Source organism: Marmota monax, unplaced genomic scaffold, assembly GCF_021218885.2.
Source record: "Marmota monax isolate L192 unplaced genomic scaffold, Marmota_monax_Labrador192_F-V1.1 WCK01_AAM20220418_F8-fsc00190, whole genome shotgun sequence".
Classification (NCBI taxonomy): domain Eukaryota; kingdom Metazoa; phylum Chordata; class Mammalia; order Rodentia; family Sciuridae; genus Marmota; species Marmota monax.
The window spans coordinates 1,225,604-1,248,645 of NW_026693010.1; the positions used below are offsets into that span (position 1 = coordinate 1,225,604).

General features: G+C 42.6%; 1 protein-coding gene across 1 annotated transcript in view; it reads right to left on the reverse strand.

Annotated features, from left to right (window-relative positions):
- The window catches only part of Cdc42bpb (CDC42 binding protein kinase beta), a 99,591-nt gene extending 85,283 nt beyond the window's left edge, over window positions 1-14,308 (reverse strand). Inside the window, exon 1 of the mRNA XM_046453234.2 lies at window positions 14,066-14,308. Within this exon, the coding sequence (XP_046309190.1) occupies window positions 14,066-14,240 (175 nt within the window). The 5' untranslated portion in view covers window positions 14,241-14,308. The remainder of the gene's footprint in view (window positions 1-14,065) is intronic.
- Window positions 14,309-23,042: the final 8,734 nt, after the last annotated feature.

Consider the following 23,042-nt stretch of genomic DNA (forward strand, 5'->3'; position numbering starts at 1 on the left):
TGACTAATGGCTTCTGTATCCAGTTTAAACTATCTACACCTTAGGACCTGGTCAACAATGGCCTGGCCACACTCTGGACTTAAGTCCCAAAGGTCTGTAGAGGTGGTCTTACTGCTGAACCATTTTTTTTAATTGGTACTCCTGGATCTTTGCCACAGGCTCCCCTTCAAATGCAGTGAAGGACAATTCAGGAAAACTGAGAAACTACATTCATAATCCCCCAAAACAAATTTTACTTTAAAAAACATGTAAAGTTCGGGCTGGGGATGTGGCTCAAACGGTAATGCGCTCGCCTGGCATGCGCAGGGTGCTGGCTTCGATCCTCGGCACCACATAAAAATAAAATAAAGATGTTGTGTCCACCTAAAACTGAAAATTAAATATTAAAAAATTCTCTCTCTCTCCTAAAAAAAATGTAAAGTTCATTTTACTGAGAATTATTTCTCATAAGATTATAAATTTAATACTTTAAGCATCATTGCATACCATCAACAAGAACTAATATAGCAGGGAAAAAATAAACCGTAGGAGCATGGGTGGGGTGTGAAGTGGAATCTAACTCAAATCAGTATGGGTTTTTGCTTTTTTCCTTAGTATTAAATGAATTTTATAATTTTTCTTCTCCAGCATCATTTTTAAATCAAAATCATTTTTCATCTTCCTGGAATATATACTGAAATAGTTATAAATGAGATGAGAGATGTCTGGGATTTCCTGAAAATAATCCTTTTTGGTAGCTCAGTGGTGTGCTGCAGTCTGGCTGGGCACAAATAACCGGGAGGTCAAGAGCCACTTGTAGATTCAAGCAGGAACTAACTTTATTCCAGAACCCACACAAACTCAACGGGAACTCCGCGAGAACTCCATGGGAACTCCGCGAGAACTCAAAAGTAGTGGGCACCCAAGGTAGCAGGAGCCGCCCTATTGCCGGACAGCAGAGGTCCATATACACAACTGAATACACAGCCTGCCCCAATCCAGCATCATCCAGTTACAGCAATCAGCCATCATCCCAATAATTATACACAGCTTAACTTAATCATCATCATCCTAATGGCTCGCTAGCGCTACCCCTCAATCACTCCTTCTGGCAAAATGCCAGGTGCCATCCTGACTTGGTTGTGGCTCTCAACAGTGGTGGAGCTACCATTTTTTTTTTTAATCAAAATAATGCTGGAGAAGAAAAATTATAAAATTCTGCACACCCATACTCCCAGCTACTTGGGAGGCTGAGGCAGGGGGATCCCTTGAGCCCAAGAGCTGGAGATGAGGCTTGACAACATAGTGACCTTCTGTCTCAAAAACAATTAAAAAAAATTTTAATCCTACTTGGGAGGCTGATATAGAAGCATTCAAGTTCCAGGCCAGCCTGGGCAACTTTAGCAAGGCCCTGTCTCAAAACAGAACTTAAAAAGGGATGGGTATAGCTCAGTGGTAGAGCACTTGCCAAGCATACAGGAGGCCCTGGGTTCCATCCCCAACACCTCAGGGGGAAAAAAATTGGATCAACTGTGGACCTAGCAATACTCAAGAATATCACCTATAACTAAAAAAATCTCCAGTGCCCCCCCCCAAAAAAATTTAATTTAAAAGTGAGCAAAGGGGTTGGGGATATAGCTCAGTTGGTAGAGTGCTTGCCTCACACACACAAGTCCCTGGGTTCAATCCCCAGCACTGTCAAAAAAAATAAAATACTTGGGAATCAACCTAACAAAAGAGGTGAAAGATTTAAACAATGAAAACTACAAAACCCTAAAGAGAGAAATAGAAGATCTTAGAAGATGGAAAAATATACCCTGTTCATGGATAGGCAGAACTAACATCATCAAAATGGCGATATTACCAAAAGTTCTCTATAGGTTTAATGCAATGCCAATCAAAATCCCAAAGGCATTTCTTATAGAAATAGATAAAGCAATCATGAAATTTATCTGGAAAAATAAAAGACCCAGAATAGCAAAAGCAATTCTAAGCAGGAAGAGTGAAACAGGCGGTATAGCGATACCAGACTTCAAACTATCCTACAGAGCAATAGTAACAAAAACAGCATGGTACTGGTACCAAAACAGGCGGGTGGACCAATGGTACAGATTAGAGAACACAGAGACCAATCCACAAAATTACAACTATCTTATATTTGACAAAGGTGCTAAAAGCATGCAATGGAGAAAAGATAGCATCTTCAACAAATGGTGCTGGGAAAACTGGAAATCCATATGCAACAAAATGAATCTGAATCCCTTTCTCTCGCCATGCACAAAAGTTAACTCAAAATGGATCAAGGAGCTTGATATCAAAACAGACTCTGTGTCTGATAGAAGAAAAAGTTGGCTCTAATCTACATATTGTGGGGTTGGGCTCCAAATTCCTTAATAGGACACCCATAGCACAAGAGTTAAAAACAAGAATCAACAAATGGGACTTACTCAAACTAAAAAGTTTTTTCTCAGCAAGAGAAACAATAAGAGAGGTAAATAGGGAGCCTACATCCTGGGAACAAATTTTTACGCCTCACACTTCAGATAGAGCCCTAATATCCAGAGTATACAAAGAACTCAAAAAATTAAACAGTAAGAAAACAAATTACTTTTATTGATAAAAGTAATAATAATCAATAAAAGTGTCAAGGACCTGAACAGACACTTCTCAGAGGAGGACATACAATCAATCAACAAGTACATGAAAAAATGCTCACCATCTCTAGCAGTCAGAGAAATACAAATTAAAACCACCCTAAAATACCATCTCATGCCAGTAAGATTGGCAGCCATTATGGAGTCAAACAATAACAAGTGCTGGCTAGGATATGGGGAAAAGGGTACACTTGTACATTGCTGGTGGGACTGCAAATTCGTGCGGCCAATTTGGAAAGCAGTATGGAGATTCCTCGGAAAGCTGGGAATGGAGCCACCATTTGACCCAGCTATTGCCCTTCTCAGTCTATTCCCCAAAGACCTTAAAAGAGCATATTATAGGGATACAGCTACATAGATGTTCATAGCAGCACAATTCACATTAGCTAGACTGTGGAACCAACCTAGATGCCCTTCAATAGATAAGTGGATAAAAAAAAAATGTGGCATTTATACACAATGGAGTATTACTCAGCACTAAAAAAATGACAAAATCATGGCATTTGCAGGGAAATGGATGGCAGTAGAGCAGATTATGCTAAGTGAAGCCAGCCAATCCCTAAAAAACAAATGCCAAATGTCTTCTTTGATATAAGGAGGGCAACTAAGAACAGAACAGGGAGGAAGAGCATGAGAAGAAGATCACCATTAAACAGGGACGAGAGGTGGGAGGGAAAGGGAGAGAGAAGGGAAATTGCATGGAAATGGAAGGAGACCCTCATTGTTATACAAAATTACATACAAGAGGAAGTGAGGGGAAAGGGAAAAAAGAATGAGAGGGAGAAATGAATTACAGTAGATGGGGCAGAGAGAGAAGATGGGAGGGGAGGGGAGGGGAGGGGAGGGGAATAGTAGAGGATAGGAAGGGCAGCAGAATACAACATACACTAGTATGGCAGTATGTAAAAACGTGGATGTGTAACCGATGTGATTCTGCAATCTGTATTCGGGGTAAAAATGGGAGTTCATAATCCACTTGAATCAAATGTATGAAATATGATATGTCAAGAGCTTTGTAATGTTTTGAACAACCAATTAAAAAAATAAATTAAAAATAAATTTTAAAAAAGGGGGGGAGTAGGGTGAAAGGTGGGGCGGGCAAAGAATTTGAATATATATTTCCAAAAATCCAAATGACCAATAAATGGAGAAAAAGATGTTCAACATCATTAGCCACTAGAGAAAAGCAAATCAAAACCATAATGAGCTGGGTGCAGCGGCGCACACCTGTAATCCCAGCAGCTCAGGAGGCTGAGAGACAGGAGGAGCACAAGTTCAAAGCCAGCCTCAGCAATGGCGAGGCGGTAAGCAACTGTGAGACCCTGTCTCTTTAAGTAAAATATAAAATAGAGCTGGGGATGTGCCTCAGTGGTGGAGTGCCCCTGAGTTCAATCCCTATACAAAAAAAAAAAAAAAAAAACCATAACGAGAAGTCACTTCATACCCACCAGGATGGCTAGAATTAAAAAGTCAGATAACAATAAGTGGTAGAGAGCATCTGGAGAACTGGGACCCTCACGTGCTGTTGTAGGATGGCATAACTGCTATGGAAAATGATCTGGCATTTCCTCAAAATGCTAAGCACAGAGCCACTGCATAACTAGCAATTCTACTCCCAGGATACACCCAAGAGAACCAAAAACCTATGTCCACATGAAATTCTTACATGAATTTTGACAGCAATGTTACAACAGCCAAAAGACAGACACAACCCAAATGTCCATCAGCTGACAAATGAACGAACCAAATGTGGATCCCCCATACCACAGAACATCACTCAGCAACAAAGAGGAATGAAGTACTGATGCAAGCAACAACAGGGTCAAGCCAGACAACACCACGCTGAGTGGAAGCAGCCAGGCAGGCACAAGAGGCCACACATGACGGGACTCCTTTTATAGGAAATGTCCAGAACAGGCAAATAGATAATGGAAGATTAGTTGTTGCTTAGAGATAGGGGAGTTGGGAGCCAAAGGGTACAGGGTTTCTTTTTGAGGTAGTGAAAATATTTTGGAATTAGTCAAGGGAGATGGCTCTACATCTATGAATATACTAAAAACCACTAAATTATACACTGTAAAGAGACAAGATGGACATGAATTGTTCTCCATATTGCTATTACCAAAAAAAAAAAAATTTAAGAAATCATGTGGTAATTGCAAAAAGCAGAGAAACCTATTTTCTACTAAAATTAGTTGTATAATTCAATTTAATTTCTCTTGTATTGCGGATAGACATCTCCAGTTTTTATTCATATTGTTTCACAAGGATTATCTAAACTTCATAGTCCAATTTTTAAAATAATGAAATATTTGTAGGAGGAAACATCCAGGCTTATTACTTTGGTTACATGAACCAAGATGATGCTTTTTTTGTGTGTGTGTGTGTGTGTGTGGGTGTGTGTGTGTGTGATACCAGGGATTGAACCCATGGGCACTTAACCACTGAACCACATTACAAGCCCTTTTTTAATATATATTTTATTTAGAGACAGGGTCTCGTCAAGTTGCTTAGGGCCTCGATAAGTTGCTGAGGCTGTCTTTGAACTTGTGACCCTCCTGCCTCAAGCCTCCCGAGCCACTAGGATTATAGGCTGTGCCAACACAGCCGGCAAAGCCTGATGTTTTGAGGAATATTCCAAACATCATTTAGAATATAACTTCAAGCAGTTCAGAGAAGTATTTGTGGAGAAGGAACCAAGAGTAAAATATCCTACCAGGGAGCAGAAACTTTGTTTGATGTTGTTATTAAAAATAGGTAATATCTGTTTAATTACTCATGCTTTTTTTTTACATTTTCCTTTTTAAAAGCCTTAACATTTATATATCTTCAGAATACATAATATAAGCTTACAAAATTTAAATAAGTCAGTAAAGAATTTTTAAATGAGTTAAACTGCTATCAGAACAGAAATATTGTAAAATACTTTTATATTTTTCTCACATCTCATTTAATTAGTCCTACTACTAATTACTATTAATTGCCGTTTTAAACCAGTTTTATTGTTATTTTACTTAAATAATTACATTTATGTAACAGAAAGTTAAATAATACAGAATATACAATTTCTTTGTTTCTTTTTTATGTTAAAGCAGTAATACATGCTACTTTTATGTTTGCCTTAGCCTGTCTTTGCTGCTCTAACAAAATGCTATAGAGAAAGCAATTTTGTAACAATAGAAATTTTATTTCTCTAGTTCTGGGGGCTGGGAAACTCAAGACCAAGGCATCAGCAGATCTGGTGTGTGGTGAGGGACTGGTCTCAGATTCCAAAAGGGCACTTTCCAGGGGAGGAGAGGGAAGGGGAGGGGAGGGGGGATAGTAGAGGATAGGAAGGGCAGCAGAATACAACATACACTAGTATGGCAGTAGGTAAAAAAGTGGATGTGTAACCGATGTGATTCTGCAATATATATATAGGGTAAAAATGGGAGTTCATAATCCGCTTGATCAAATGTATGAAATATGATATGTCAAGAACTTTTTGAACAATTAAAAAAATCAAAATAATAATAATAATAATAATATAAATACTGTCCCCCACACCTTAACTAACTGGTGAAATTGGAAATTGGGCTTTCCCAGAACTTTCCAATTTGCTGCTAGATAATTATTTTCTACAGATTTGAAAGCAATGTTCTCTTGACATTTTCCCCTTTGTTTCCTAGTACCAGGGATTGAACTCAGGAGCTATATCCCATTGCATTTTTTTTTGCACTGTTTTGAGACAGGGTGGCACTAAATTGCTTAGGGACTAAATTACTGAGGCTGGCTTTGAACTTGCAATCCTCCTGCCTCAGCCTTCCCAGTTGCTGGGATTATAGGCTGGCCTAGAACTGCTGGGATTATACCCTGCCTGCTTCCCTGATTAATTTTAAATGTATACCAGAAAGCTATTGTTGATATACATAAAGACTCTTCAACAATATGATTCAAATACTTTGGTATAAAAAAAAAATCCACGTGCAACAGAACTGCAAAATTAATTTTTTCATTTCTTTGTTAGCAAGATTGAACCCAGGGATACTTAACATCCCCAGCCCTTTTTATTTTTACTGGGATCTTGCTAAATTGCTTAGGGTCTCACTAACTTGCTGAGACTGGCTTTAAACTGTTGATCAACTGCCTCAGCCTCCCAAATTGTTGAGATTATATGTGTGCATCACTGTGCCAGCTGCCAGATTTTTAAGAATTGCTGCATACTCATAAATTATAAAATCAATATATTTTTCAATAATGACGAACCAATATAAATAGTTATGTCAAATTCAAAAACAAATTCAGACCACTGATGTAAACTTTCAAACAAAATGACAAAGAAATTCAATTATTTCAACTCCCTTTTTCACAATAAAGGTGACATACAAACGTCTTAAAAATGTGGTCGTGGGTGTTCTGTTAAGGGAGGTCCATGTGCCTTTGAATTTCACTTCTGATATTAACTTTTTCAGAATATGATGGGTGGCAAGAATGTTTCTTGTCCCATTCCTTCTTTCCAGTTGGTGATTTCTTCCTATAGACCAAAGGCTTTGCATTGAACAGATTCAGCTCTATCTTATTTCCAGGTACAGTTTATACATTTGGTTCCCAGTGGTAAACAGCATCCTGCTCCCTCCCCCACTACCCTCAACTCCATGACACCCACATGCACCTCCCACTTCTTCACATCCTTTGGGGTTTTTTTGATACAGGGGATTGAACTGGGGTGGCGATGGGGGACCTTGAACTTCCACTTTACCACTTAGTTGCATCCTGGCCCTTTTTAGTTTTTATTTTGAGGCAGGGGCTCACCAAATTGCCCAGGCTAGCCTAGAACTTCTGGGATTATAAACGTGCGTCACCATGCCTAGCTAACCTTCACTTCTTTTTTCTTTTCTTTTCTTTTCTTTTTTTTTTTTATTATTCTTTTAGTTATTGGCCCGGCGCAGTGGCACACGCCTGTAATCCCAGCAGCTAGGGAGGCTGAGGCAGGAGGATCAAGTTCAAAGCCAGCCTCAGCAATAGTGAGGCACTAAACAACTCAGTGAGACCCATCTCTAAATAAAATACAAAATAGGGCTGGGGATAATGGCTCAGTGGTCAAGTGCCCCTGAGTTCAATTCCCAGTACCCGCCCCCCCAAAAAAATTATTTATATATATATATATATATATATATATATATATATATACCTTTATTTTCTTTTTATTTATATGCAGTGCTGAGAACTGAACCTCACACATGCTAAACAAGGGCTCTATACCACTGAGCTACAACCTCAGCCCTACCTTCACTTCTGAAGTTAAGATTACATGTGTCTTTTTAGGTGGATTTTAAATTCAAACATTCTACTGTGGATTCAGACCTGATTTTTTTCAAAGGCAACAGAATACAAAGCCACCACTGTAGAAGTTCTTGAAAAGGAGAGTGATAAAATGAAGAGCAGGGGGCTGGAGTTGTCGCTCAGTGGAAAAGCACTTGCCTAGCATATGGGAGGCATTGGGTTCAATCCTCAGCACCACATATAAATAAATAAAATAAAGATCCATCGACAACTAAAAAATATTAAAAGAAAAAAAAAAAAAGAGCAGGGTGGGATGCTGAGCTGGAAAGGCTTCTAGAACTTCCTGGGGAGAAGGATTCACTTAGGTTGAGGACTTAAGAGCCTCAGGTAGGCCATTGCTAATGGGAATAGAAAGAAAAGGCTAAAATCACTTGAGATCTAGGGCTGCTTCCTCAGAAGTAATTAGGAAAACGTTCAGGAACAGGTGTAACCACAGGAGAATAGGGACAGCGCAGACCACATGAGTTCTCAAAATTCCTGTTTTCCAATCCATGACTGAGGCCAGAAATCACTGCCTTAATAAAGTAAAGAATGACCTTAGAAGTTGTTTCACATGTTCTCTAAAAAGATTCCAATCAAAGGACAGAATCTGAATGAATAAGATTCAATTCAAATTTCTCTTTAAATTCCTCATGTATTCCTAAGAATAACAAAAAAATCCCAAAGTTTCCTACCATATAATCAATCTTTTTGGAAAAGTTTAATCTAAAAACAATTTTGTTGCCACAGTTGATTACCAATCAATAAAACTAACCAAATAAACCTAATTCCCCACACATCATCTAAAATCAAACTGGGGAGGATGACCAGACGACCTTTTACCTCATAGGCAGTATTAATGTTGTTTGCAAACCAAAAAAACAAACAAACAAAAAAACAGTTTTCTGGTAGATTTAAAAATCCAAATAAAGGCTTCAAAATACTATATGTGGCAATTTACTGCACAGGGTCTAAGTAAGTTCCCTGGGCTGGTCTAGAACTTGAGATCCTCCTGGTTTATTTAGCCTCCTGAGTTGCTGGAATTACAGATGTGAACCACCAGCCTGGCTACGTGTTTGTTTGTTTGTGCTTGCTTTTTAATTCTTTCCAAATTTCTTTCTTTTTCCTTTTTCTCCTTTTTGGTACAGGGGATTGAACCCAGAGGCATTTTAACACTGAGCTGCATCCCGGCCATTTTTATTTTTTATTTTGAGACAGAGTCTCACTAAATTGCCCAGGATGGCCTTGAACTTCCAAAACTCCTGAGTTGCTAGGATTACAAGCATGTGCCACAATGCCAAACTTTTTGATTACAAAAAGTGAAAACTGTTTTTGGTTTCATCCAACAAGTCTTTTTCTTTATCAGTCTTAACAAATACTTTCTGCCTCTTTACCAAGAAACACATTTAATCTTCTCCTAGTGGATTCAGTATGGTTTGGAGTTAACAGTCCCACCCTCTTGCCTGCTGATCCCACATCACTGATGTCACAGCACGGACAGGAGACTTCAGGGCATCTGGCACAGACAGGAGGAAGGGCCAAGGCATGGGGCCAGAGAGGAGCTGCCTGCCAATCCTGTGGCACTTTGAGTTCTTTAACTCACACTGGAGTCCTCAGCCTGGAGAGTGATTCACTGCAGTGTGTACTCCTTCAGGCAGCCCACACAGTGGTGTCCTGAAGTAAGAACGATCCCTTCAACTCCAATTCTGTTTATTTAGAAATGTAACACAGACACTGCTATTCACCTTAAAGCCCAACTAGCCATGAAGATATCTGAAGAGAGAAAAAGACTGGCTTGTCAATTTTTAATGGTTTTAACTGTCCTATCTCAAGCCATGCAGTCAATATCAATATGCATTTCAAAAAGCTATTTATACAATCTAAATTATGTTAACCTAATTTTTATCATGAAACCCAACATTTCCCTATAATTTGGATCTTATCAAAAGACCTGTTTGGGCTGGGGTGTGTACTCAGTGGTAGAGCTCTTTGCCTAGCATGCAGAGGCCCTGAGTTCAATCCCTAGCTTGGGATTAGAGGGTGTCAAGCAATACTCACCCAGGACCCCATTTCCTAAATCTACTTTTTTTTTTTTAAGTTTTATATATTTTTTCCCACTGCTAGGAATTGAACACAAGGATGCTTTACCATTGAAATACATCCCCAGCCTTTTTCTCTTTTTTGAGATAGGGTCTTATTAAGTTGCTGAGACTGGCCTTAAACTTGAGATCCTCCTGCCTTAGCCTCAGGAGTTGCCCAGATTACCGGAATGCACCAGCACACCCAGCTCCAGCTCCTAAATCTATTTTTTTTTTAAATATAACCTTGTTACAAGAAATTTTATCCAAAGAAACCATTAAGCTTAAAATGGACAATGAGATGCTTGGCACCACCAGTTAAGCCTTTCTCATTAAACCTGGTAGCCCCACCCACACATATGGAGGGCTGGGCATCTCCATACAGAGAGCTCCACACAGTCACATTCATGAAGAACTCAGAAGGTGCTGTCACATTCAAGATAAGAAGAACCACAAATGAGGAAATTAACCACAAGGCTGGCAACATCAGTTCTACTCATTAAGAGGAAGCACATGGCAAAGAAGAGGCCCAGGACTGGGCACTGGGAAGGCATGCTCCATGATGCATATCCACACCACTCAGGACTGCCTCCAAGTCTGAAGGCCACACAGGAGCCACAGCAAGGACCACTGTGATCTGTCCAGCACCAAAAGGCTGGGATTTCAAACATCAGCTCCATCTAAATGTGACACCATTTATAATACTCAAGCTGTGAAAAAAACACTTAACACATGAAAAGACATATAACAAAGATGAAAGCACATTTGGTTGCTTATATTTGTTGCTATTTACTAGTGGAAATTTTAAAGTGTTTCATGTGCTTACTTCAAATGGAATCATTTACATTTAAAAAAATAGCTTAAAGAAAGACTCATGCAAAGCAGGGTGTTTCCAACTTTTAATTAAGGTCCAGAACTTCATAAAGGAAACCAATCAAGCCATAAACACAATCAAAGGAAAATCAAAGACAAAACTCTACAATGAAAGCTAGATGATTTGTCCCGTGCAGCCACTGTGGCAATAAGAAAATAGGAGCCAGAATAATCTCTTTTTTATATAAAAATATATTTTTAGTTGTAGATGGACAGAATACCTTTATTTTATTTATTTTTACATAGTGGTAGGATCGAACCCAGTGCCTCACACATGCCAGGCAAGTGTTCTACCACTGAGTTACAACTCCAGCCCCAGAATAATCTTCTTTTAAGACTTAAAAACTTACTGGATGTGGTGGCATATACCTTAATCCCAGAGGCTAGGGAGGCTAAGGCGGAGGATCACAAATTCAAGGCCAGCCATAGCAACTTCATGAGGCCCTATCTCAAAATATTTTTTTAAAAAGGTGATGGGGCGGGGAATGCTGGGGATGTAGCTCAGTGGTTAGACACCCCTGGTTTCAATCCCTCGTCCCAAAAAGTAAAAAAATAAAACTTATTACTTACATTTTCCATATTACCTCAAAGATATCCTGATAAATCTTAAAATCTAGGCTGAATTGGCTGTTTTCATCCCTAAATTTTAAGAATTCTACGTAACTATCATTAGCTATCTGGCAGGATTTGAAAGGTGGAGAGAGCCTGACTCCGACTCCAGGAAATCCAGACTCAGGATAGCTTCCTAAGCAAAAGTCACTCCTTTGGAGTTAGGGTACCTAGCCATGCTCTACAAACAGTTTTATTAGAAAGGCCATTCTTTGTTTTCATAAAGAACAACTAGGCAGGGCTGGGGATGTGGCTCAAGTGGTAGTGCGCTCGCCTGGCATGCGTGCGGCCCGGGTTCGATCCTCAGCACCACATACAAAACAAACATGTTGTATCCGCCGATAACTAAAAAATAAATATTAAAATTCTCTCTCTCTCTCTCTCTCTTCACTCTCTCCTTAAAAAGAAAAAAAAAAAAAAAAAACAACTAGGCAGTTATAAGTACACCAATGACTGCCCACCTATCTTAACCAGTAATACACCACTGTGGTGTTACACCAGTGTATACACAAATGTGTATAGTACTTCTAAAATATGTTAATATTCATTAAAATGCCACCTAATCGCCTATAATCCCAGAGGCTCCAGAGGCTGAGACAGGAGTTCAAAGCCAACCTGCAAAAGCAAGGTGCTAAGCAACTCAGTGAGATCCTGTCTTTAAATAAAATGTAAAATAGGACTGGGATGTGGCTCAGTGGTCGAGTGCCCCTGATTTCAATCCCTGGTACCCCCCTCCATAATTAATTAATTAATTAATTAAATGTCACCTTATATTTAAGTCCATTCTGTCTGTTCTGTAATTTATTCTTAACCTTTTTTTAATAATGCTATTGTATTTTTTATACCTTTATTTTATCTGTTTATATTTATGTGATGCTGGGGATCTAACCTAGTGCCTCACGCATGCAAGACAAGAGCTCTACCACTGAACTACAGCCCTAGCCCCTATGCTTTGAAGTATAAAGCTTACTCTGTTAAACAGAGTTCTTTAAAAAATGTGATTTACTTGTTGTGATTTTCAATTCCAGAATACAATTTTGAAAATATGTCTATGATATAGGTCACAGCTTCTGTTTAATTAGAAAGTTCAGATTATAAAATCTGACTTCTCTGCATGCTGAGAAATCCTCCAGTGAAGCCCAGAGTATCCTAGTGGTAAGAGTGCTCAGTCTCCAGGCCTCACCCAGGTTCCAGGTCAGAGGTCAGCTGGATCACACCTCACTACCTAAATCCACCTTCCTCTGCTTCCTCCCCTAAGTAGAGTTTTACCCACCTCTGTGCACTCAGCTGAGCCTGGCTGTGAAATCTCACAGATTTCAAGATCCAGTGCTAAGAAAGGAAAGGCAAACACAGTATTAAAGAGGCTATGGTTTTAAGACCTCACTTTCAAAGCAACTGTGAAGTAATTATCCAGTTGAAAATTATGTCACAGATAAAGGACCCCTGGAAAGCAGAACTCTGAACTGACAGATCCTCTATGTAACCAAGAATGGTGGCCCCATGCAACAAAGCACCAAAAGCTATCCTGGGGCTCAGGCCTCCTCCTGCTATTCTCACAGGCATAGAGTAACATCTCACTGAAGAGCAATCAACAGAAACCCTCTACATACTGCAACTTAAATTGTACTTTGTAAACAAAATTCCAAATTCCAGTCACCACTGTGGCAGAGTGGAGGCCTCAGTGTGGAACACATTCGTTTCCTCATGTAAATATTGGCTTTATCAGCAGTCCCAAAGATTAGAAATTACTGGTTCAAACTGCACAGTCCCAGTAGCCTGATGACACAAAGGACACAAGGGTAAAATTTTCACAGGGTTTGGCCTGGACCAAAACCTTGCTTCCTCCTATTCAGTTGTAGTACATGAGAAATCTGAGGGTCTTGCAGGGATGAAGGTGTTCAGGAGATGATGCAGGCGGGTTTCACCTTACATTTTTACCTGTCCGTGGATTCTAACCTTACTTAATGGCTTAACCAAATTTTTTGTCCTAATAAAGCATAATAAGTTAGCTAATTGATGATTACAGCATTAAAGATCTCTGAATGAACTAAAGACAACATGCAAAGATCAGGTAAACAGAAGTTTGTAAGTAACAGTCCCACCTACCCAAATATCACAAGGGTCTGGCACAATGAAGGATGGAAATAATTCACTTATTCTTTGCTGGCGTATTTAAAGCTTTTAACCTTAAAATTCCCTTGCGGTGCTACAGGAAAGTGGGTGTTCAGGATTTGGATACCAAGGGGATGTGAGCAAGCTGTCACTTGGGAGGGGCCATCTCCCGGGGGATGCTCGGGCGGGGCATGGGGGACAGGCGCCGAGGTACAAAAGGCACAGGCTACTGCCCTCACATCCCGCAGAGCGCGGTCGCTGAGTGGGACCCGCGGGCGAGGTGCGGGGCGGGGGCGGGGCGGATGTCCCGGGGAGCGCAGCAGGAAATGATCTCCAGACCCGGAGGGTGGGTCTCGGAAGCCGCCAGGGCGATGGCCCGGCGGGGTGGGGGTGGAGCGGAGATGTGGCCCGAAGCGCAGGGCGAGGGGGCGCGGAGGGCTACGGGCCGAGGTCACTCACCCCACTCGAGGAACTCGGCCACGTACTTGTCGCGGCGCAGCGCCGAGTGGCTGCACTCGGTGTAGAGGCACACGAGCACGTCGAGCAGCGTCTCCACGCTCAGGGCGCTCTCGTTGCGCCAGGGCCCGTCCAGGAGCAGCTGCTCCAGCTTCTTGAGCCGCACCTTGGCCGACATGGTTCCGCGCGGCCCGCTCCCCACAAGCCGGCCTCGGCCGCCCGCGCGGCCGGACGTCAGGGCCAGCCCTGGGGGGCCCGGCCGCGAGCCCCGGCAGCAGCGGCGCCCGGTCGCCGCCCCGTCCGCGTCGGTGCGCCCCGGCCTAGGCCGACATCTTGGGCTCCGTCCCGGCGGCGCGGAGTCTGGGGCGCCGGGCCCCACGGGTCCATGAGCCGGTCTCCTCCCCTCAGCCCGCCCGCCGTCCCCGCCCTCAGCGCCCGGCCGCGCCCTCCCGCGGGCCGCCGCCGACCTGGAGCGCTGCGGAGCCGAGCGCTGCGCAAGCCCGGCCGGCGCCCGAGCCCCGACCCCAGCCCGGCCGGCCGCCCAGCCCGCGGCCCGCAGCCAACCAGGGTGCGGCCAGCGCGGCGCAGCCAACCACTGCGGGGCCGGCCGCCGCCGCGCTGACCTCAGCGCGCTGCCCCGCCCTCGCCCCGCGGCGACTCCCGGCGGATCCGGCCTCGCGGCTTGCCGTAGGAGCCGGGCCGGGGGTGGGGCACCGAGTGCGCCGCCGAGATTGAGGCCCGGCGCGTGCGCAGAAGCTCCCGGGTGGGGCGGGGGCCGCGCTGCGCGTGCGCGCTTCCCGCGGCCAAGGGTCTCTGGCTTGCCGGGCGGGGGCGGGGCCTGGGCCGGGGCAAAGCTTTGGGGCCTCTTGCTGCCTCGCAAGGCTGGGCGGGATTCACGGACCCCAGCAGGTGCAGTATGGTGGCCTTGGCGGGTAGCTCCGGAGCGGCCTAGCTCTGGCCCGGTCGGCGGCGGTGGGGCTGCCCGAGAGGCGCGGCCTGCGGGCTCCTGCCCCTGAAATTCGCGACGCCCGCGGTGGCCATTTCGGGTTCCACTCCCTAGACTCCTAGTATGACACTCTGGTAGGAAGCAGGTTCTTGTTTTCAGGCCATCACCACTTTACTGAGGCCGATCGTTGTTGCGGGAGGGGGTTAAGGGAGGTCCACCCGAACGAACCGTGGGTCAGGGAGGGGACATCCTGGAGCTGCGGAGGCCACCGCGGCCGTGCGGCGGGTAGGTGAGCCGGCAGCCAGGGGACCCTATGGAGAAGATGTCGAATAACTGCCTCCGTTTAGGAGCGGTATTACGTGGAGGGGCCAGGGGGCCTTCCGGACTGCTGGGAACTTGCCCTGACCGGACTTGGGTTACACGGGCGTGCGTATGAACCAGCTGCCCTCCTAAGATCAATGTATGTCACTGTGGATGCATCTGTATATAACCTTGATTGGTTAAATGCAGAACAAAATAATCGGGTATTGGAGGTCAGAGTAGTGGTCACCTTTGGAGATTGCTGGCTTTTGGTCCCCTGACCAGGGAAGCCCAGCTGTTGTGTTCTCAGGCACCCATGAGGGTCTGCTGTATGTTTAACAATAAACTTTTATTTGGGCTGGCTCCAGTGAATTTCTGATCTTTGCAATCAAAACACCAACCCCAGGAATAAGCTAACCTATCCTCAGCACTCCAGAATGTACACACAACCTAGTTACTTCAAGCCACAATCAATGACTTTGTTCAGAAATTAGAATGTTCAGTCCTAGAGTTAAGCCTCTGAAGTTTATTTGACTTTAGCTCTATCCTTGGGCCCCTTAGAGCCTAAGATGAGCAATGGCAAGAGGACACAGTGCCTGGCACCCTCCTTGTTGTTTTTTTTTCCCCCAGTCTCAGGTATGCTCAACCGGCTCCTGCTGGTCTGAAACTGTCAGGGAGAGGGAATGGGGAAGTTTGGGAAGAACTATGGTTCTATCTCTGGACTAGTGTTAGAGTCTGTAAACAAGTCAAAATAACACCTGGCATTTTGCCAGGGGAATGTTAGAGTTGGTAAACAAGTCTGGATGGTGCCTGGCAAAATGCCAGAGGGAGTGGTTTGAGAAGTAACACCAGCGAGCCATTAAGTGTGGAGATTCCTGATTGGTTGACTGATGTATCTAGTTTATGCTAATTAGATAAGCTGTGTGGAATGTATAAATACTGCTCCTGTCCTGCAATAAAGGGCTTCCACTCCTGCTGTATCAACATACACAAGTTGTTCGTCACCCCCTGGTTTTTTTGCTGCAGCCGGACTGCGGCAGACTAGCAGAGAATAAAGCTGACCCTCTTCTGGGGACATTAGTGGGCTTCTCCTGAATCCCTTTAACCCAAACAGATGTGTCACTTTTTCCCCCCCAGTGGTTTCCCCACCCCCCACCCCCGTGGTGGTTATTGAACCCAGGGCCTTACACATGCTAGACAAGTGCTCTACCACTAAGCCACATCCCCAGCCCAAATGTGTCACTTTTGGGAGTGAGTATTTATGGGGGTCCTTATAGGTCCAATTGTGAATAGTCTTTTGTTCTCTGAGAAATCCCTTGGAAACCTCCTCACTCAAGGTGTAGGTAAGAACACCCATGCTCTGTGCCCCCTAGCAGGACCACTTCCTCTGTCTTCCACCTCACCTTTTATTCCAGGGTGTGGACAGGTTTCAAAACCTCCCCCTTGACGATCTACATGTGGCAATCTTGAAAACTCACTTCTTGAGAATTCCATATCAGCGGTTTCTCCTTCATTCCTCAAAACTTCAGTTTAGTATTCAAGTATGTTTACAACATTAATATCGGACAAAAGTCGTTGTCCCTTTAGTGGACAGTCCTTGTGTCTGACTGCCCTCTCCCTGAACCCCATTCCCTGTGAATCTCTGCTCCAGCTCCACTCTGAGTAGGAGATTCTAGAGCAGGTGCCATAGAGGTGGATATGTCACCCAGGACCAGCTGGTCAGCTGCCGATTTCCCATGGTGGGCATTCATGTGACTCATGCCAGACTAATCAGAGAAGATCTTCTTTAGGGTATTGTATGCTAAAATTTCAAGAGAATTTCTTGCTTTTTTTTTTCCCTTTAGGCCAAGGTTAGTAAACTATAAGGAGTCAGAGAGTAAATATTTTAGGTTTCGTGAGACATACAGTCTCTGCTTCTATTGCTGTCACATGAAAGCTGCCATAAGTGATATGTAAATAAATAAGTGTGACTGAGTAATCATAAAACTTTATTTACAGAAAGAAGTGGCTTGCAAGGCTGTAGTTTACTGATTCTTACTTCATGGCACAAGCTGTGAAGGTAAGACTTCAGGTCAGCCATCACAGTCTTGGTTAAAAAAAGGCAAGGGTGGAGATAGAGGGATAAAGCCCAGTGGCTCCCTAAGATAAGGAGATGCATTTCTATATATCAGTGATGAATTCTTTGAAAGAGAAATTAGGAAAGCTACCCAATTCACAATAGCTTCAAAGAAATAAAATATTTGGTAATCAATTTAATAAAAGAGGTGAAAGACCTCCACAATGAAAACTACAGAACACTAAAGAAAGAAAATGAAGAATACCTTGGAAGATGGAAAGATCTTCCATGCTCTTAGATAGACAGAATCAACATTGTCAAAATGGCCATACTACCCAAAGTGCTATACAGATTCAATGTGATTCCAATTAAAATCCCAATGTCATTCCTTACAGAAATAGGAAAAGCAATCATGAAATTCATTTGGAAAAATAAGAGGCCCAGAATAGCCAAAGCAATTCTTAGCAAGAAGAGTGAAGCAGGAGGCATCACAATACCAGACCTTAAACTATACTACAAAGCTATAGTAACAAAAATGACATGGTATTGGCACCAAAATAGACGTGTAGACCAATGGTACAGAATAGAAGACACAGAGACAAACCCACATAAATACAGTAATCTCATCCTAGACAAAGGCACCAAAAACATACATTGGAGAAGAGATAACCTCTTCAACAAACAGTGCTGGGAAAACTGTAAACCTATACGCAGCAGAATGAAACTAAACCCCTATCTCTCACCATGCACAAAACTCAACTCAAAGTGGATCAAGGACCTAGGAATTAGACCAGAGACCCTACATCTAATAGAAGAAAAAGTAGACCCAAATCTTCATTATGTCGGATTAGGCCCAACTTTCTTAACAAGACTCCTAGAGCACAAGAGATAAAATGAAGAATTAATAAATGAGATAGATTCAAACTAAAAAGCTTCTTCTCAGCAGAAGAAACAAATCAATGAGGTGAAGAGAGAACCTACATTTTGGGAGCAAATTTTTGTACATGCTCATCAGAGCACTAATCTCCAGGACATATAAAGAACTCAAAAAATTAACACCAAAAAAACAAACAACCTAATCAACACATGGGCTAAGGAGATGAACACTTCTCAGAAGAAGAAATACAATTGATCGGGCTGGGGATGTGGCTCAAGCGGTAGCGCGCTTGCCTGGCATGCGTGCGGCCCGGGTTCGATCCTCAGCACCACATACAAACAAAGATGTTGTGTCCGCCAAATACTAAAAAATAAATATTAAAAAATTCTCTCTCTCTCTCCCTCTCTCTCACTCTCTTAAAAAAAAAGAAATACAATTGATCAACAAATATATAAAAAAATGTTCAACATCTCTAATAATTAGAGAAATGCAAATCAAAACTAGGATTTCATCTCATTAAGAATACAGGCAACAATAAGTGTTGGTGAGGATGTGAGGGAAAAGATTCACTCATACATTGCTACTGGGACTGCAACCAATCTGGAAAGCAGTATGGATATTCCTTAGAAAACTTAAAATGGAACCACCATTTGACCCAGCTATCCCACTCCTCCTAAAGACTTAAAAACAGCATACTACAGTAACTCAGCCACTTCAATGTTTATAGCAGCACAATTCACAACTGCTAAACTATGGAAGCAACCTAGATGCCCTTCAATAGATGAATGGATAAAGATAATGTGGTACATATATACAGTGAATTTATTACTCAGCATTAAAAGAGACTAAAATTATGGCATTTTCAGGTAAATGGATGGAGTTGGAGAATATCATGCTAAGTGAAATAAGCCAATCTCAAAAACCAGGGACTGAATGTTTTCTCTGATAAGTGGATGCTAATCCATACAGGGGGTGGGGGCATGGGATAAGTGGAGGAACTTTGGCTGGGGCAAAGGGGTAGGAAAGACATAGAATGTAATGGACATCATTACCTTAGGAACATGTATGATTGCACGAATGGTGTCTCTACTTCATGCACAACCAGAGAAGTGAAAAATTCTGCTTAATTTGTGTACAATGAATTGAAGAACTTTCTACTGTCATGTAAAACTGATTAGAACTTTAAAAAAAAAAAGAATGGAGGGGAAAAAGAGAGCCAGAACTCTTAGGACAGGACCTCATAAAGGAGAGCACTGTGCCAAGAAGATCCTGGAAATCTGCAGAGTTCTTTCAAGCCCCCAGCAACATATTGAGAACTGCTCCTGTGGGAGAAAACTATCCAGAGTCCCGGGAAGAACCATCCAAAAGACTTAAGAGGAGACAGTGGAAATCTGTTTTCTACCAGCCAAACTGGAATTCACAGGCTTTGGGTAGAATTCTAAAAAAAAATATTGTGCCTTAGTAATGGGGTTATTACTACTAGGAGTTCATCTAATCATCTGTCCCCCAGACGTCCTAGAAAAATCTCTAGACTGAGCATTCTTCTATATTTGTCTAACAAATCATAAAATGAAGACACAGAAACCTCAAACTCTGAGTAATTCAGCTGCATTCCAGAATAAAGCTACAGAACATTTATAGGAGGCAACATATCCAGTGCCCAAAAAGATAAAGGCACAATGTGTGGTATCCAAAGATTGCCAGACTTTCCAACAAGCAAGAAAACACAACTCATAATGAGAATAATCACATCAAACCAACCTAGAGTTTACACAGATGTCAAAATTAGGGGAGAAAGACACCAAAACAGGATAACTGTATTCCTCTGCTCAAAAAGTTAGTAGAACCATGAATATCAATTTTTTAAAAAAGTATGACAACTTTTAGAAATGAAAACTACAATTTCTGTTTACTTTTTTTCTTTTGCACTGGGGATTGAATTCAAGGGCACTTTACCACTGAACTACATCCATCCCCAGCCCTATTAAATGTTTTATTTTGAAACAGGGTTTTGTTAAGTTGCTTAACTACTCCATAAATTACTGAGGCTGACCTTGAATTTACAATCCTCCTGCCTTAGTCTGGGATTACAGGTACGTCCCACCAAACCCAGTTATTTCCTGCCCCCCCAATCTGAGGATCAAACCCAGGGTCTTGTGTACTAGGTAAGTTCAGTACCACTGAACTACATCCCCCAGAGTTCAAAATTACAATTTATGAGGTGTACATTATGCTGTTTGGGATTAATGGCAGATTAGACACTAATTAAGAAAAGATTAGTCAGGTCAAAGCCTTGAAAGAGACTATCCAAAATAATATCCAAGAAAAAAGAATCCAAAGAAGTGAACAGAGTACTAGTAAACTGTGGTAATTTCAAGTGACCTAACATATGAATACTTGAGATCCTGAAGGAGATATATAAGAAAGAGGGTCAGGAAAAAAATATTTGAAGAAATAAAAACTGAGAATTTTCCAAATTCCATGAAAATGAAAACAAAAAATTCAAGAAGCTCAACTCAAGAGCAGGAAACATGGAAACAATAACTACAACTACACCTATGCTCCTCATAAATTGCACAAAACCGATGGTAACAAAGAAAACAAAACAAAACAAAAAGACACATCATGTATGGAGAAACAAAAATAAGGATGATACCAAATTTCTCATTGGAAACAACATAAATGAAAAGATTTGGAGCAATACCTTTAAAGTACCAAAAGAAGCTAGGGGCACTAGCCCATGCCTATTATCCAGCCATTCTTGAGGCTGAGGTGGAGGATTACAAGTCTGAGGCCAGCCTCAATAACTTAGTGAGACCCTATCTGAAAAATAAAGCGTGAAAGGGGCTGAGAATGTAGCTTGCTAGTACAGTGCCCTTGGGTTCAATCCTCAACACTGAAAAAATAAAAATAACAACTCACTGACCTAAAATTCTATACCCAGCAAAAATATTCTTCAAACAAACAAACAAAAAGTGGAAATAAAGATATTTTTAGACATACGAAAACCCACCATGAAGAAAAAGGAAGAATGCTTAATAGGTATCTTTTCTAGATAACATGTACTACGTTGGATGAGCTTCTTGGATTCATTTACTGTACATTCTCCAAGACAACCAATTTTGGGTGACACCCAGGGGAAAATGGGAAAGTTGGCAAATTCAGGCTTTGGTGCAAGCTTCCCTGACACTTAACCTATGACCCAGCAAATCCTATGGTTTTGAAAGTGTGAGGGTCAGACAAAGATGCTCTGTGGAGAAAGTTATGATGGGAGAATTACAGCATAGATCCCCAAGGTTTTGGAGTAAGTCCATGCCGCCTTCTGCCAACAACTCTTCTCCATTTCAAATCAGTACTTGCTTGTGACTGGTTCTTAGTAGAAGTTGAATGTCTGACCATGGATACCAAGGAGCTGTGCAACCCAAGCTATCTTTCCATCAAAAAATAGAAGGCAGACGTAGTGGCACACACCTGTAATCCCAGTGACTTAGGGGACTGAGGCAGGAGGATTGCAAGTTCAAGACCAGCCTCAGCAATTTAGGCCCCAGCAACTTAGCAAAATAAAAAATAAAAAGGGCTGGGGATGTGGCTCAGTGGTTAAGCACCCCTGGGTTCAATTCCCAGTACCAAGGAAAAAAAAAAGTGTTTTTCTTTTCTTTTGCTGGGGAGGAACCAAATGGATGAATTTCTCCGAATGGGAACAGAATGCCTGCCCATGGGAATGAATGCTCACCAAAATAGCATTTACTGTGGAGGAAGCTCTCAGTATGCCAAAGGGTAAGATTATTCATTCTGGTCTCTTTCCTCCCCCACCTCAATGGTCATTCAAAGAACCCATGTTCAAGTGACCAGCAGGCAGGGATGGTCACTTGGGCGGACTTGCCTTCCACATGACTGACAGCTGAAACTGCCAGCGGTAGGGACTCATACTGAGCCATTCCCAGGGGTACCAAGCAGCTGCTCGGTGGCCAGGGTGACAATGTTAGACTCCTTCTATCACAGAAAGGACAGTGATTTGCCTCCATATATTTCAGGCAAGGACTTCTGTGTTCAACCACATCACTCCTACCAGCACCACCATTTGCAGACTTGGAGAATGCTTTAACTTATCTGTCACCATAGCAACTCAGACAACATTGCCTGGGACTATAGGACTCATTTTATGGAGAAAGAAGTATAGCAGAGAGTTCATACCCATGAAGTTCTCTGACTTACCACTTGTCTGTCACCCCAAAGCAGCAGGCTTGAGAGAATGATGAACAAGGTAGAGGCTGAAGGACCGAGGTTATGGTCCCATATGAGAACCAACTCCCTGTGAAGGTGAAATGTCAGCCTGTAGGGTGTGGGATTGCCTCCCCACCAAAGGAAGTACATGGTGCCATCCCCCAAGAGCCCAGGGCACGAGTGAGTCCAGGAAGCATGCAGTGGAGGCAAGGAGCCCTCCCTCTTTACGCTAAATAGCACACAGGAATTCTGCTTTCCTTCCTGTGACCTTGGCCTCAAGTCCAAGAAAGGAATGCTTCCCTCAGGAAACACAGTCATGGTTTCAACAGACAGATCCCAGCTGAGGCTGCCCCTCCCCTTACCAGCTATATTGGTCCTGCCTCAAGCCAACAGGAAAGGGACCCTCAGTCCCTACCATCAGGGGGACGTGAATTGGTTCTGCCGGATGTGAAGCCCAGGGGCTTTGCTGAGGCACTTCTGACTGTTTCTTACTAATAATTCTTAACACTGGGGAAGGGAAGGGAGGTCATTAGGGACAGGCCCAGAGAGGACTCAGATCTTGAACAAATAAAAGTTT